Below are 12,056 nucleotides of genomic sequence, written 5' to 3'. Positions count from 1 at the left end.
TAGAATTAACGATAAACGCAAAAATTGTATTCGCATATCCAACATCTAGTATAAACAAAATTCTTGATCCTTCACCTATGTTATTGTGATTTTTGCACGCATGCACATAAACCAACGAAGCCCATCTTACCCATTGTCACTTTATGAAGGATATTTTACAAGAAGTTACCACTTTGACGCTTCTGAACCACCTCCTACATGATATATCTAATTTTATTCTAGGGATGTTGGCCCTAGTGTTGCAATATTTGGCTCTATCTCTGATTTCTGCACACACGCAATGAAATTTCGAGCATCCTAGAATTCTATGTCTTAGAACCAGAACATAGACTTCCCCTAACATTTCAGTGATGCTTCATCGTCCTTGTGCACAAAGGTACTTGGATTCTAGTGCTCTAACATCCACCCATGCGTTCCACAAAATTTTGAAAAATAACATCAACAATTGTACATTTATGTTTCATGCATTACCCATCTTTGAAACCACTGGAAAAGAGACTATATAAGTATATTTTTTACTAGATAGACAACTAAGTCACTTGTACACAACATCTTCCTATATTCGAGCTTTGGGTTGCACCTAGTGATCATGTCATATATTCTATCTCCTCTATCATGATGATGTGCAATTCTAGTCTCTATGCCCAAACCCCATTATTTTTATGTACTTTTCATTGTAATTCTCTGTCTATCTGCGGTCTCCGTTGCTTTTCTTTGGCAATAAATTATTCACTACGACTACACCTTCAACTCCTACATGATATATCTAACTTTATCGAAGGGTGTTCGACCCCAGAGTGCAATATTCGGCTCTATCTCATATTTTGGCACACATAAGAAAATCACGAGCATCATACAATGCCATGCCTTAAACTAGAACACATACCCCCCCCCCCCCCCCAACATTTCAGTGTTGCTTTCTCGTCCTTTCGCACGAAGTTTCTTGGATTTAGTGCTCTAATATCCACCCATGTGTTTCACAAAAGTTTGACACATGACACCGCAATTGTACAATGTGTCACATGCATTAGGCATCTATGAAAAAACTAAGAAAAAACTATATAAGTATATTATGACCAGATAGACAAAAAAATTGACTTTCACACAATATCGCCCACTCAACAAGACTCGGGTCCTCATCAAATGAAATGTTGATCTTCTAGCTCGACACACTCTTGCAGTTGCACCACCACATCGGTCATTGTGGGCCGTTGATTAGGAGCATGAGCGGTGCACTTGAGCGCGACATCCGCGACCTTCCAGACGCCATTAACATCGTAGTCGCCTGCCATGCGAGCATCTACCACGTCTTCGATATTGCCCCGTGCAAGGCGCTGCCGCACCCAATGGATGATATTGGTTGGCTCCGGGCATTGCAGGATGTGCGGTTGTCCCGTGATCAGCTCTAGTAGTACGACACCAAAGCTGTACACGTCACTCTTCACGGTCAGCTGCATGGCCGCTGCGTACCTAGAAACATATATATGTTCGTTATAGGTTAGCATTGTGATATCAACAAGGCAAGTGGAAAACAATAATAAGGTGGCATGGCCTCTTATACTCAGGGGCAAGGTAGCCGTGTGTTCCAACTAATCTGGCCGTGGATACATGGGTATCACCATCCCGTTTGAAAGGCTTGAGCAAGCCAAAATCGGCGACCTTGGCCTCGAGATTCGCATTCAACAGGATGTTGGATGTCTTCACGTCCCTATGCACAAAGGCCGGGCTGCACGCCTTGTGCAGATACTCGAGCCCTGCACTTCCAGAGAACATGTAAAATTCCGGCAGCACTAAGAGATGAAAACTAGCAACAAAGTACTTGCTATAGACGGTAAGAATACCTCGTGCTGATTCCAGTGCGATCCGAAGCCTTTGTTTCCAGGTTAAAGTTCCGGTGTTGCGACCTTTCCCTGCAGAAAATCGCGGGCTGTCGTCAGGATTGTGGAACTACTTGAGGCACTGACAGGATGATGAAAGAACACACACCTCTGAGTTTGTCTTGCAGGTTTCCTTCGGACATATACTCATAGACAAGCGCCATGTACTCGCCATCTTTGCAGTAACCGACCAATGTCACCAGATTTTTGTGGTGTATCTTTGACAAGGTCTGAGCCTGAACAGTAAGAGAGGAAATAGATTAACACACTTAAATTCTTCCAAACACCAAAATTTTCCGCCGACAGGTGACCAGATATAATTGGCCAGTGGCTAATTACCTCTGTGATGAACTCTCTGACGCCCTGGCTCGACGACCCAGCCAACAGCTTGACCGCCACCTGGGTGCCATCTGGCAAGATCCCGTCGTAGACACAGCCGAACCCTCCCTGGCCAAGAACAGTCTTGAAGTTGCTCGTCATGACCTCCAACTCTCTATAGGTGAACCGGCGGTTGTCCACCTGCAGCAGGTTGTGCCCGTCGCCGTGCTGTGACCGTGACTGCGCGCCACCCGCCTCGTTCTGCCGGTTCAGGCTTCCCTTTCCTGAAGATTCATGAGGTGAGTGATAACAGAAAAGAGGTTGCAAGTATTATCATTTCCATTACTGACTTGGGGTTACAGTTGATGTGTTGATGCCTCTTCTCACCTTGCTTTTTTCTTATGATGAGTACTAGTATTAGCACTGCCAGTGCCCCTGTCACCACTACTGGAACAACAATGTAGACGGCAAGCATTGAGTTGCTCTTCTTTTTTGTGGGCTCGCAAGAGGTGCTGTTGCTGCAAAGGTTTGGATTCTTGCCGTATCTATATATATCAAAAGTAAGAAAACAATGAGCAATTAATTTTTTTGCTAGGGCAAGTGTAGAAACAATGACACGAGGACCAAATGGATTGACCTTAGAGTCAGGGAGCCATCTTGAATTCTCTTGAGAAGCCCAGAGGGGATTGATCCATTAAGCTGGTTGCCTGTCAAGTCTCTACGGGACCAAAATTCATACTAGTTTATTTATGTAGCTAGATTATTGCTAGATATCAGAGACAACATGGATGATCAGGATTACTTACAGCACCAAGAGAAGGGGTAGTCGTGAAAGAACATCGGGGATTGATCCAGTCAAATTGTTGTTTGACAAATCCCTGAAATTAGCAACAGGGATACCAAATGTTTAGAACTCACAAAATTGACAAAATGGATTAAGGATATTGCACTTACAAGTACTTGATTGCTTTGAGGGAAGCGAAAGAGGATGATATACCGCCGCTTAAACCGCCAGATGACATATTTCTGCAGAAACAGACACACTTGCTCAGACTTCAAAGTTCAGACGGCTGGACAAGATTGCTGGACAGATTTCTGACGCAGGATTAACAGAAAATTGGACAGTACCGAAACTTACAGTCTTGTGATTCTTGGAGGCATAGAAATGGCGTAGCTGCAGGTCAATCCGTCCCACGCAAGATTCTTGGGAGCACAGGGGTCACCTGCCCAGTTCTTCTTCACCTCATACTTGCCCTTGATCGCAGTCATGGCAGCAACTGTTTCAGCAATACGCGAGGCAAAGCAGAGCAATTATCAGTACAAACCGAGAGAATCCTACTTGTTCCCAAGCGCATCTGGTTACCATCGTCGGCGTCCGTGGCGACATTGACCGTGGAGACGACAGAGAAGAGCTCGGCAGCGTTGATGATGGGCGGCAGGGTGGAGTTAGCGGTGGCGTTGAGGGTGAAGTTGTACTGGCCGTTGACCCCTAGGTAGGGGGCGCTAGTGTAGGTCGCGTCGGAGGCGAGGCGCAGTGGCGCCGTGAAGGGCCCCATGCCCCAGCGATCGCCGTTGACGAAGATGTCGAACTGCCGCGGCGCGCTCCCGGCGGCGGCCTGCACCTCGGCGAAGTAGAGGATCCCGACGCAGCCGGGCACGGGGTAGACGTGGTTGGGCAAGGCGTCGAGCGAGAACTGGATGGTCCTGGAGCCGTTGCGCGGCGCGACGGCAGTCTGCAGCACGGCGGAAGGCGCGTGGAAGCTGAAGCCGACGACGCGCTGCACCGGCTCCGGCGTGGAGACCTCCGTCCACGCCCCCGGGTTGCTCCGCGGGATCCAGACGCGGTCGTAGGGGTCGTCCGGGTACCTGACGAGCGCGAGGCCGCTGACGCCGAAGTTGCTGCGGTCGACGAGGACGAGCGCCTGCGTCGCGTTGGCCTGCGGGTACAGCGTGCCCCAGAGCGGCCTGAGGTCCAGCCCGGACACGAACGGCGTGCCCGAGCCGGTGTCGACGAGGCAGACCTGCACGGCGGACTCGCCTGCGGGGACGACGGCGACGGCCTCCGCCATCTGCGCCTTGTCGGGCGTCGTGATGTTCACCGTCTGCCAGAAGTTGACGCCGAGGTGGAGGTCGAAGACGGGGAGCGCGTCGAGCCCGTCGTAGTTGCCGTATAGGAACGTGGCGCGGACCAGGTACTTGGAGGAGCTGGCCGGCGCCGCGGCGGAGGGGGGTAGCGGGATGGTGTAGCAGCTGCGGACGGCGCCGGGGAAGCTGCGCACGTTGAGGTAGCGCCTGGAGAGCGACGGCGTGATGTACTCGGCGGAGACGTTGTGGTTGGAGCCGGCGTCGGTGAAGGCGCCGTCCGGGACGTACGGCAGCTTGGTGGCGGCGTCCACGTAGCCGCTGCCCCGCTCCGGCAGGCCGCAGTCGATGCTGACGAAACCGGTGCTGTCAGGCGCGGTCTGGGCACGGGGTTGGAGTAGTGCGCCGGCGAGGACGAGCAGGAGAAGCCACGACCGGGGCGCCATGCGGTCACCGCGCTGATCGCTCCGCCGCGCTACTTGCGCAAATGCCGGTTGCCGCCGCTAGGCAACTAGTAAGACGAAATACACTTACGTTACAGTATAAAGAAGTCGCACGTAGAACACTCAACGCTGAGCCGAAATGAAAACGGATCTTAATTGTTTGACTCTGTATAAACTATACGTACTCGCCCCAACGGCAGCAAATGATTTGCCTCGTCAGCACGTCGATCGATCCAGTGGCCAGCTCGCACACAGTTCCGAGCGGCGCCAGCGCGGTCAACGTCTGAAAGAACACAACGTTTGCGCAAGTGACTGAAGAGTACATAACCTTGGTTTCCCATTACGAGGGCAGTCGATTGAGTGAGGGTTTGTCAATGGCTTTGCTGGCGCTGCTACAAGTTGATGGAAAAAAATAGTGTGCTATCTTTTTTTTTTTTGACAACTCAAATATATTCGGTCAGCAAGCCGCCTCATTAAAAACCTTCCAGTCCCCTTCGGTACCCTGGAAGGAAAAGAGTGCGTATGAAACTTGCCGCCTCTCACATAGTAGTTACATTGTTCAATAAGGTTACATCATTTAAAATCAAACTACGAATAAAATCTGGTGGATCACCATCCCAACCAAAACTACTATTACCCTCATAAGCCACTTGTGCTATGTGATGAGCTACCATATTTGCCTCTCTTGGACAATGATCAAACGAGAGTGATTTAAAAGCTTGTGCCTGCATGAAACAATCCGCAAGAATTGCTGAATAAGGACTCCTCACTTCGGTTTCTGATCTACAAGCTTGAATAATTTCCAATGAGTCTGATTCCAGAATAACATTTTCAACTCCAAGTTTCTGTAAAAACAGTAGACCTTGTTGCACCGCCTGGGCTTCTGCGGCAGCTGCACTTATCACATTACTTATAGGACACCCATAACCAGCCAAGGCTTCACCCCGATCATTTCTCAACACCATCCCCACAGAACCCTCTCCATTATCATGGTAAGAAGCATCAGTATTTAGTTTATAACAACCTACACTCGGCTTCTTCCATCTTATCTCTTTTATCGTGGATTTCACTGAAGATGCCAGAACAAAATTAGCAGTCAACGCAGAAATAGCAAAACCAGTAGAGGTTGGACTAGTGACTGATTTTCCATTCACCAATTCTCTTCGTTGCCACCAAATATACCAACATGTAACTGCAATAGACTCCAACATATTTAACAAGCCAAGTACTTGGGTTTTATTCTGGTAGTCTCGGATTAAGTCTTCAAGTATAGAGGACCCAGATCTTTCCCCCAACGATGTCTGTTTAATATAATCCAGAAGCCCCATTGCCTTCCAAACCTCCTCAGCTCTGTTACATGTGAATAACATATGTCTGATATTTTCTGCTCCCGCCATACACACTGGGCACTGCGGTGAAACTTTCATATGACGATCTGCTAGTATAGCTTTTCCAGGGACTACTCCATGCAATGCTCGCCAAATAAAAATCTTAACCTTACTAGGAACTTGCATTTTCCATAACTTCTCCCAAACCGGATTGTCAGAAATCTGCCCCAGACCATCCAGTCTTCTAGTCCTGGACCCAAATTGGTACTCCTGATACGTCTCCAACGTATCGATAATTTCTTATGTTCCATGCCACTTTATTGATGATATCTACATGTTTTATACACATTATATGTCGTATTTGTGCATTTTCTGGAACTAACCTATTAACAAGATGCCGAAGTGCCAGTTCTCGTTTTCTCGCTGTTTTTGGTTTCGAAATCCTAGTAACGAAATATTCTCGGAATTGGACGAAATCAACGCCCCGGTTCCTATTTTTCCACGAAGCTTCCAGAACACCCGGGAAGGACCAGAGGGGGGCCACAGGCCCACCAGGAGGGTGGCCGGCGCGGCCTAGGGTTGGCCCGCGCCGCCTTACCCCCTGGCCGCCTCTTCGACCTTCTGGCGCCGCCTCTTCGCCTATATAAAGGTCCCTGACCTAAAAACCCTGACGGAGAAAGCCACGATACGAGAAAAGTTCCAGAGCCGCCGCCGTCGCGAAGCCAAGATCTGGGGGACAGGAGTCTCTGTTCCGGCACCCTGCCGGAGCGGGGAAGTGCCCCCGGAAGGCTTCTCCATCAACACCGCTGCCATCTCCACCGCCATCTTCATCACCGCTGCTGCTCCCATGAGGAGGGAGTAGTTCTCCATCGAGGCTCGGGGCTGTACCGGTAGCTATGTGGTTAATCTCTCTCCTATGTAATTCAATACAATGATCTCATGAGCTGCTTTACATGATTGAGATTCATATCGAGTTTTGTATCACTACTATCTATGTGCTACTCTAGTGATGTGTTATTAAAGTAGTTTTATTCCTCCCGCATGTGTGCAAAGGTGACAGTGCGTGCACCGTGTTAGTACTTGGTTTATGCTATGATCATGATCTCTTGTAGATTGCGAAGTTAACTATTGCTATGATAATATTGATGTGATCTATTCCTCCTACATATGCATGAAGGTGACAAGTGTGCATGCTATGCTAGTACTTGGTTTAGTCGTTTTGATCTATCTTACACTTAAGGTTACTTAAACATGAGCATTATTGTGGAGCTTGTTAACTCCGGCATTGAGGGTTCGTGTAATCCTACGCAATGTGTTCATCATCCAACAAAAGTGTAGAGTATGCATTTATCTATTCTGTTATGTGATCAATGTTGAGAGTGTCCACTAGTGAAAGTGTAATCCCTAGGCCTTGTCCCTAAATACTGCTGAGTTACTACTGCTTGTTTACTGTTTTACTGCGTTACTACTGCTGCAATACTACCACCATCAACTACACGCCAGAAAGCTATTTTCTGGCACCGTTGCTACTGCTCATATATATTCATACCACCTGTATTTCACTATCTCTTCGCCGAACTAGTGCACCTATTGGGTGTGTTGGGGACACAAGAGACTTCTTGCTTTGTGGTTGCAGGGTTGCATGAGAGGGATATCTTTGACCTCTTCCTCCCTGAGTTCGATAAACCTTGGGTGATCCACTTAAGGGAAACTTGCTGCTGTTCTACAAACCTCTCGCACTTGGAGGCCCAACACCGTCTACAGGAAAGGAGGGGGAACGTAGACATCAAGCATTTTTCTCGGCGCCGTTGCCGGGAGGAAAGGTAAAAGGTACTCACACTCCGGATCTCGGCTACTAAGCTATTTTCCCGGCGCCATTGTAAGTACTCGAAGCTATTTCCTTTAGACTCGCAATTGCGACATTTGGTTTCTTGTTTACACTAGTTAGGCTTAATGGAAGACAACAATAAAATGAGAGATCTTTATGAACTTTATCTTGAATTAGGACATGATGTGTTTGAAGAGAGAATTAAAAAACCCATGGAACTTTATATGCATGATAATGGGAATGTTATTAGTATGAATGCTTTGAACACCATTGTTGCTAATGCTATGGAAAATTCTAAGCTTGGGGAAGCCGGCTTTGATGAGCATGATATTTTTAGTCCCCCAAGCATTGAGGAGAAAATTTACTTTGATGATACTTTGCCTCCTATTTATGATGATTATAATGATAGTAGTCTTTTGTTACCACCTGTTATGGAGGATAAATTTGATTATGATTACAATATACCTCCTATATTTGATAGCTACTTTGTTGAATTTGCTCCCACTACAATTAATAAGAATGACTATGCTTATGTTGGGAGTAGTAATTATTTTATGCATGAGACTCATGATAAGAATGCTTTATGTGATAGTTATATTGTTGAGTTTGCTCATGTTGCTACTGAAAGTTATTATGAGAGAGGAAAATATGGTTGTAAAAATTTTCATGTTACTCAAACACCTCTCTATGTGCTGAAATTTTTGAAGCTACACTTGTTTTATCTTCCTATGCTTGTTACTTTGCTCTTCATGAACTTGTTTATTTACAAGATTCCTATGCATAGGAAGCATGTTAGACTTAAATGTGTTTTGAATTTGCCTCTCGATGCTCTCTTTTGCTTCAACTTCTATTTCTTGCGAGTGCATCATTAAAACTGCTGAGCCCATCTTAATGGCTATAAAGAAAGAACTTCTTGGGAGATAACCCATGTGTTATTTTGCTACAGTACTTTGTTTTATATTTGTGTCTTGGAAGTTGTTTACTACTGTAGCAACCTCTCCTTATCTTAGTTTTGTGTTTTGTTGTGCCAAGTAAAGTTTCTATGTCAAAGTTGATGTTATATTTGGGATCGCTGCGCAGAAACAGCATTGCTGTCTGTCACGAATCTTGGCATAATTCTCTGTAGAAAATTCGAAAAAATCTGCCAATTTACGAGCGTGATCCTCAGATATGTACGCAACTTTCATTAGTTTTGAGTTTTTCCATTTGAGCAAGTCTGGTGCCATTTAAAAATTCGTCTTTGCGGACTGTTCTGTTTTTGACAGATTCTGCCTTTTATTTCGCATTGCCGCTTTTGTTAAGTTGAATGAGTTTCTTTGTTCCATTAACTTTCAGAAGTTTTGTGCAATGTCCAGAAGTGTTAAGAATGATTGTGTCACCTCTGAACATGTGAATTTTTGATTATGCACTAACCCTCTAATGAGTTTGCTTGAAGTTTGGTGTGAAGGAAGTTTTCAAGGGTCAATAGAAGAGGGTGATATAATGTGATCGAGAAGAGTGAAAGGTCTAAGCTTGGGGATGCCCCGGTGGTTCATCCCTGCATATTTTAAGAAGACTCAAGCATCTAAGCTTGGGGATGCCCAAGGCATCCCCTTCTTCATCGACAACTTATCGGGTTTCTTCTAGTGAAACTATATTTTTATTCCATCACATCCTATGTATTTTACTTGGAGCGTCCGTGTGCTTTTATTTTTGTTTTTGTTTTGTTATCTTAGTTCTCTGAATAAGTTCATCCTTGTGTGGGAGAGAGACACGCTCCGCTGGTTCGTATGAACACATGTGTTCTTAGCTCATAATATTCATGGCGAAGTTTCCTCTTCGTTAAATTGTTATATGGTTGGAATTGGAAAATGCTACATGTAGTAATTGCTATAATGTCTTGGGTAATGTGATACTTGGCAATTGTTGTGCTCATGTTTAAGCTCTTGCATCATATGCTTTGCACCTATTAGTGAAGAAATACATAGAGCATGTTAAAATTTGGTTTGCATAATTGGTCTCTCTAAGGTCTAGATAATTTCTAGTATTGAGTTTGAACAACAAGGAAGACAGTGTAGAGTCTTATAATGTTTACAATATGTCTTTTATGTGAGTTTTGCTGCACTTGTTCATCCTTGAGTTTGCTTCAAATAACCTTGCTAGCCTAAACCTTGTATCGAGAGGGAATACTTCTCATGCATCCAAAATCCTTGAGCCAACCACTATGCCATTTGTGTCCACCATACCTACCTACTACATGGTATTTACCCGCCATTCCAAAGTAAATTGCTTGAGTGCTACCTTTAAAATTCCATCATTCACCTTTGCAATATATAGCTCATGGGACAAAATAGCCTTAAAAACTATCGTAGTATTGAATATGTACTTATGCACTTTATATTTTATTAAGTTGCTTGTTGTGCGATAACCATGTTCCTCGGGGAACGCCATCAACTATTGTTGAATATCATGTGAGTTGCTATGCATGTCCGTCTTGTCCGAAGGTCTATCATTTTAGTGGTTGGAGCATGCAAAATTGTTAGAGAAGAACATTGGGCCGCTAACTAAAGCCATGAATCATGGTGGAAGTTTCAGTTTTGGACATATATCCTCAATCTCATATGAGAATAATAACTTTGCTACATGCTTATGCATTAAAGAGGAGTCCATTATCTCGTTGTCCATGTTGTCCCTGTATGGATGTCTAAGTTGAGAATAATCAAAAGCGAGAAATCCGAAATGCGAGCATTCTCCTTGGACCTTTGTACAAGCGGCATGGAGGTACCCCTTTGTGACACTTGGTTGAAACATGGCATGCAAAGATCCGGTAGTCCAAGTTAAGTAGGACGAGGTGCGGGCACTATTAGTATACTATGCGTGAGGCTTGCAACTTGTAAGATATAATTTTCATAACTCATATGCTTTATTACTACCGTTGACAAAATTGTTTCATGTTTTCAAAATAAAAGCTCTAGCACAAATACAAGCAATCGATGCTTTCCTCTGCGAAGGACCATTCTTTTACTTTTATTGTTGAGTCAGCTTTACCTATCTCCTTCCACCTTAAGAAGCAAACACTTGTGTGAACCGTGCATTGATTCCTACATACTTGCATATTGCACTTGTTATATTACTTTATGTTGACAATATCCATGAGATATACATGTTACAAGTTGAAAGCAACCGCTGAAACTTAATCTTCTTATGTGTTGCTTCAACACCTTTACTTTGATTTATTGCTTTATGAGTTAACTCTTATGCAAGACTTATTGATGCTTGTCTTGAAGTACTATTCATGAAAAGTCTTTGCTATATGATTCAGTTGTTTACTCATGTCATTACCTTTGCTTTGATCGCTGCATTCATTACATATGTTTACAAATAGTATGATCAAGATTATGATGGCATGTCACTTAAGAAATTATCTTTGTTATCGTTTTACTCGCTCGGGACGAGCAGTAACTAAGCTTGGGGATGCCGATACGTCTCCAACGTATCGATAATTTCTTATGTTCCATGCCACTTTATTGATGATATCTACATGTTTTATACACATTATATGTCGTATTTGTGCATTTTCCGGAACTAACCTATTAACAAGATGCCGAAGTGCCGCTTCTCGTTTTCTCGCTGTTTTTGGTTTCGGAAATCCTAGTAACGAAATATTCTCGGAATTGGACGAAATCAACGCCCGTGTTCCTATTTTTCCACGAAGCTTCCGAACACCCGGAAGGACCGGAGGGGGGCCACAGCCCACCAGGAGGGTGGCCGGCGCGGCCTAGGGTTGGCCCGCGCCGCCTTACCCCCGGCCGCCTCTTCGACCTTCTCGGCGCCGCCTCTTCGCCTATATAAAGGTCCCCGACCTAAAACCCCGACGGAGAAAGCCACGATACGAGAAAAGTTCCGGAGCCGCCGCCGTCGCGAAGCCAAGATCCGGGGGACAGGAGTCTCCGTTCCGGCACCCCGCCGGAGCGGGGAAGTGCCCCCGAAGGCTTCTCCATCAACACCGCTGCCATCTCCACCGCCATCTTCATCACCGCTGCTGCTCCCATGAGGAGGGAGTAGTTCTCCATCGAGGCTCGGGGCTGTACCGGTAGCTATGTGGTTAATCTCTCTCCTATGTAATTCAATACAATGATCTCATGAGCTGCTTTACATGATTGAGATTCATCTGAGTTTTGTATCACTACTATCTATGTGC

General features: G+C 45.4%; 1 protein-coding gene across 1 annotated transcript; it reads right to left on the bottom strand.

Annotated features, from left to right (window-relative positions):
- Window positions 1-931: 931 nt before the first annotated feature.
- Window positions 932-4,723, bottom strand: LOC124649086 (senescence-induced receptor-like serine/threonine-protein kinase). Its single transcript, XM_047188760.1, has 11 exons — window positions 3,559-4,723; window positions 3,334-3,472; window positions 3,150-3,221; window positions 3,002-3,073; window positions 2,833-2,913; window positions 2,583-2,740; window positions 2,217-2,479; window positions 1,987-2,113; window positions 1,842-1,910; window positions 1,562-1,754; window positions 932-1,470 (listed from the first exon to the last, which is right to left on the bottom strand). Exons 1-11 carry the CDS (start codon window positions 4,721-4,723, stop codon window positions 1,140-1,142), a joined length of 2,670 nt encoding a protein of 889 aa, XP_047044716.1. The 3' UTR covers window positions 932-1,139.
- Window positions 4,724-12,056: the final 7,333 nt, after the last annotated feature.

This window comes from Lolium rigidum, chromosome 4 (assembly GCF_022539505.1).
Source record: "Lolium rigidum isolate FL_2022 chromosome 4, APGP_CSIRO_Lrig_0.1, whole genome shotgun sequence".
NCBI lineage: Eukaryota > Viridiplantae > Streptophyta > Magnoliopsida > Poales > Poaceae > Lolium > Lolium rigidum.
This window is presented reverse-complemented; position numbering and strand designations above follow the sequence as displayed.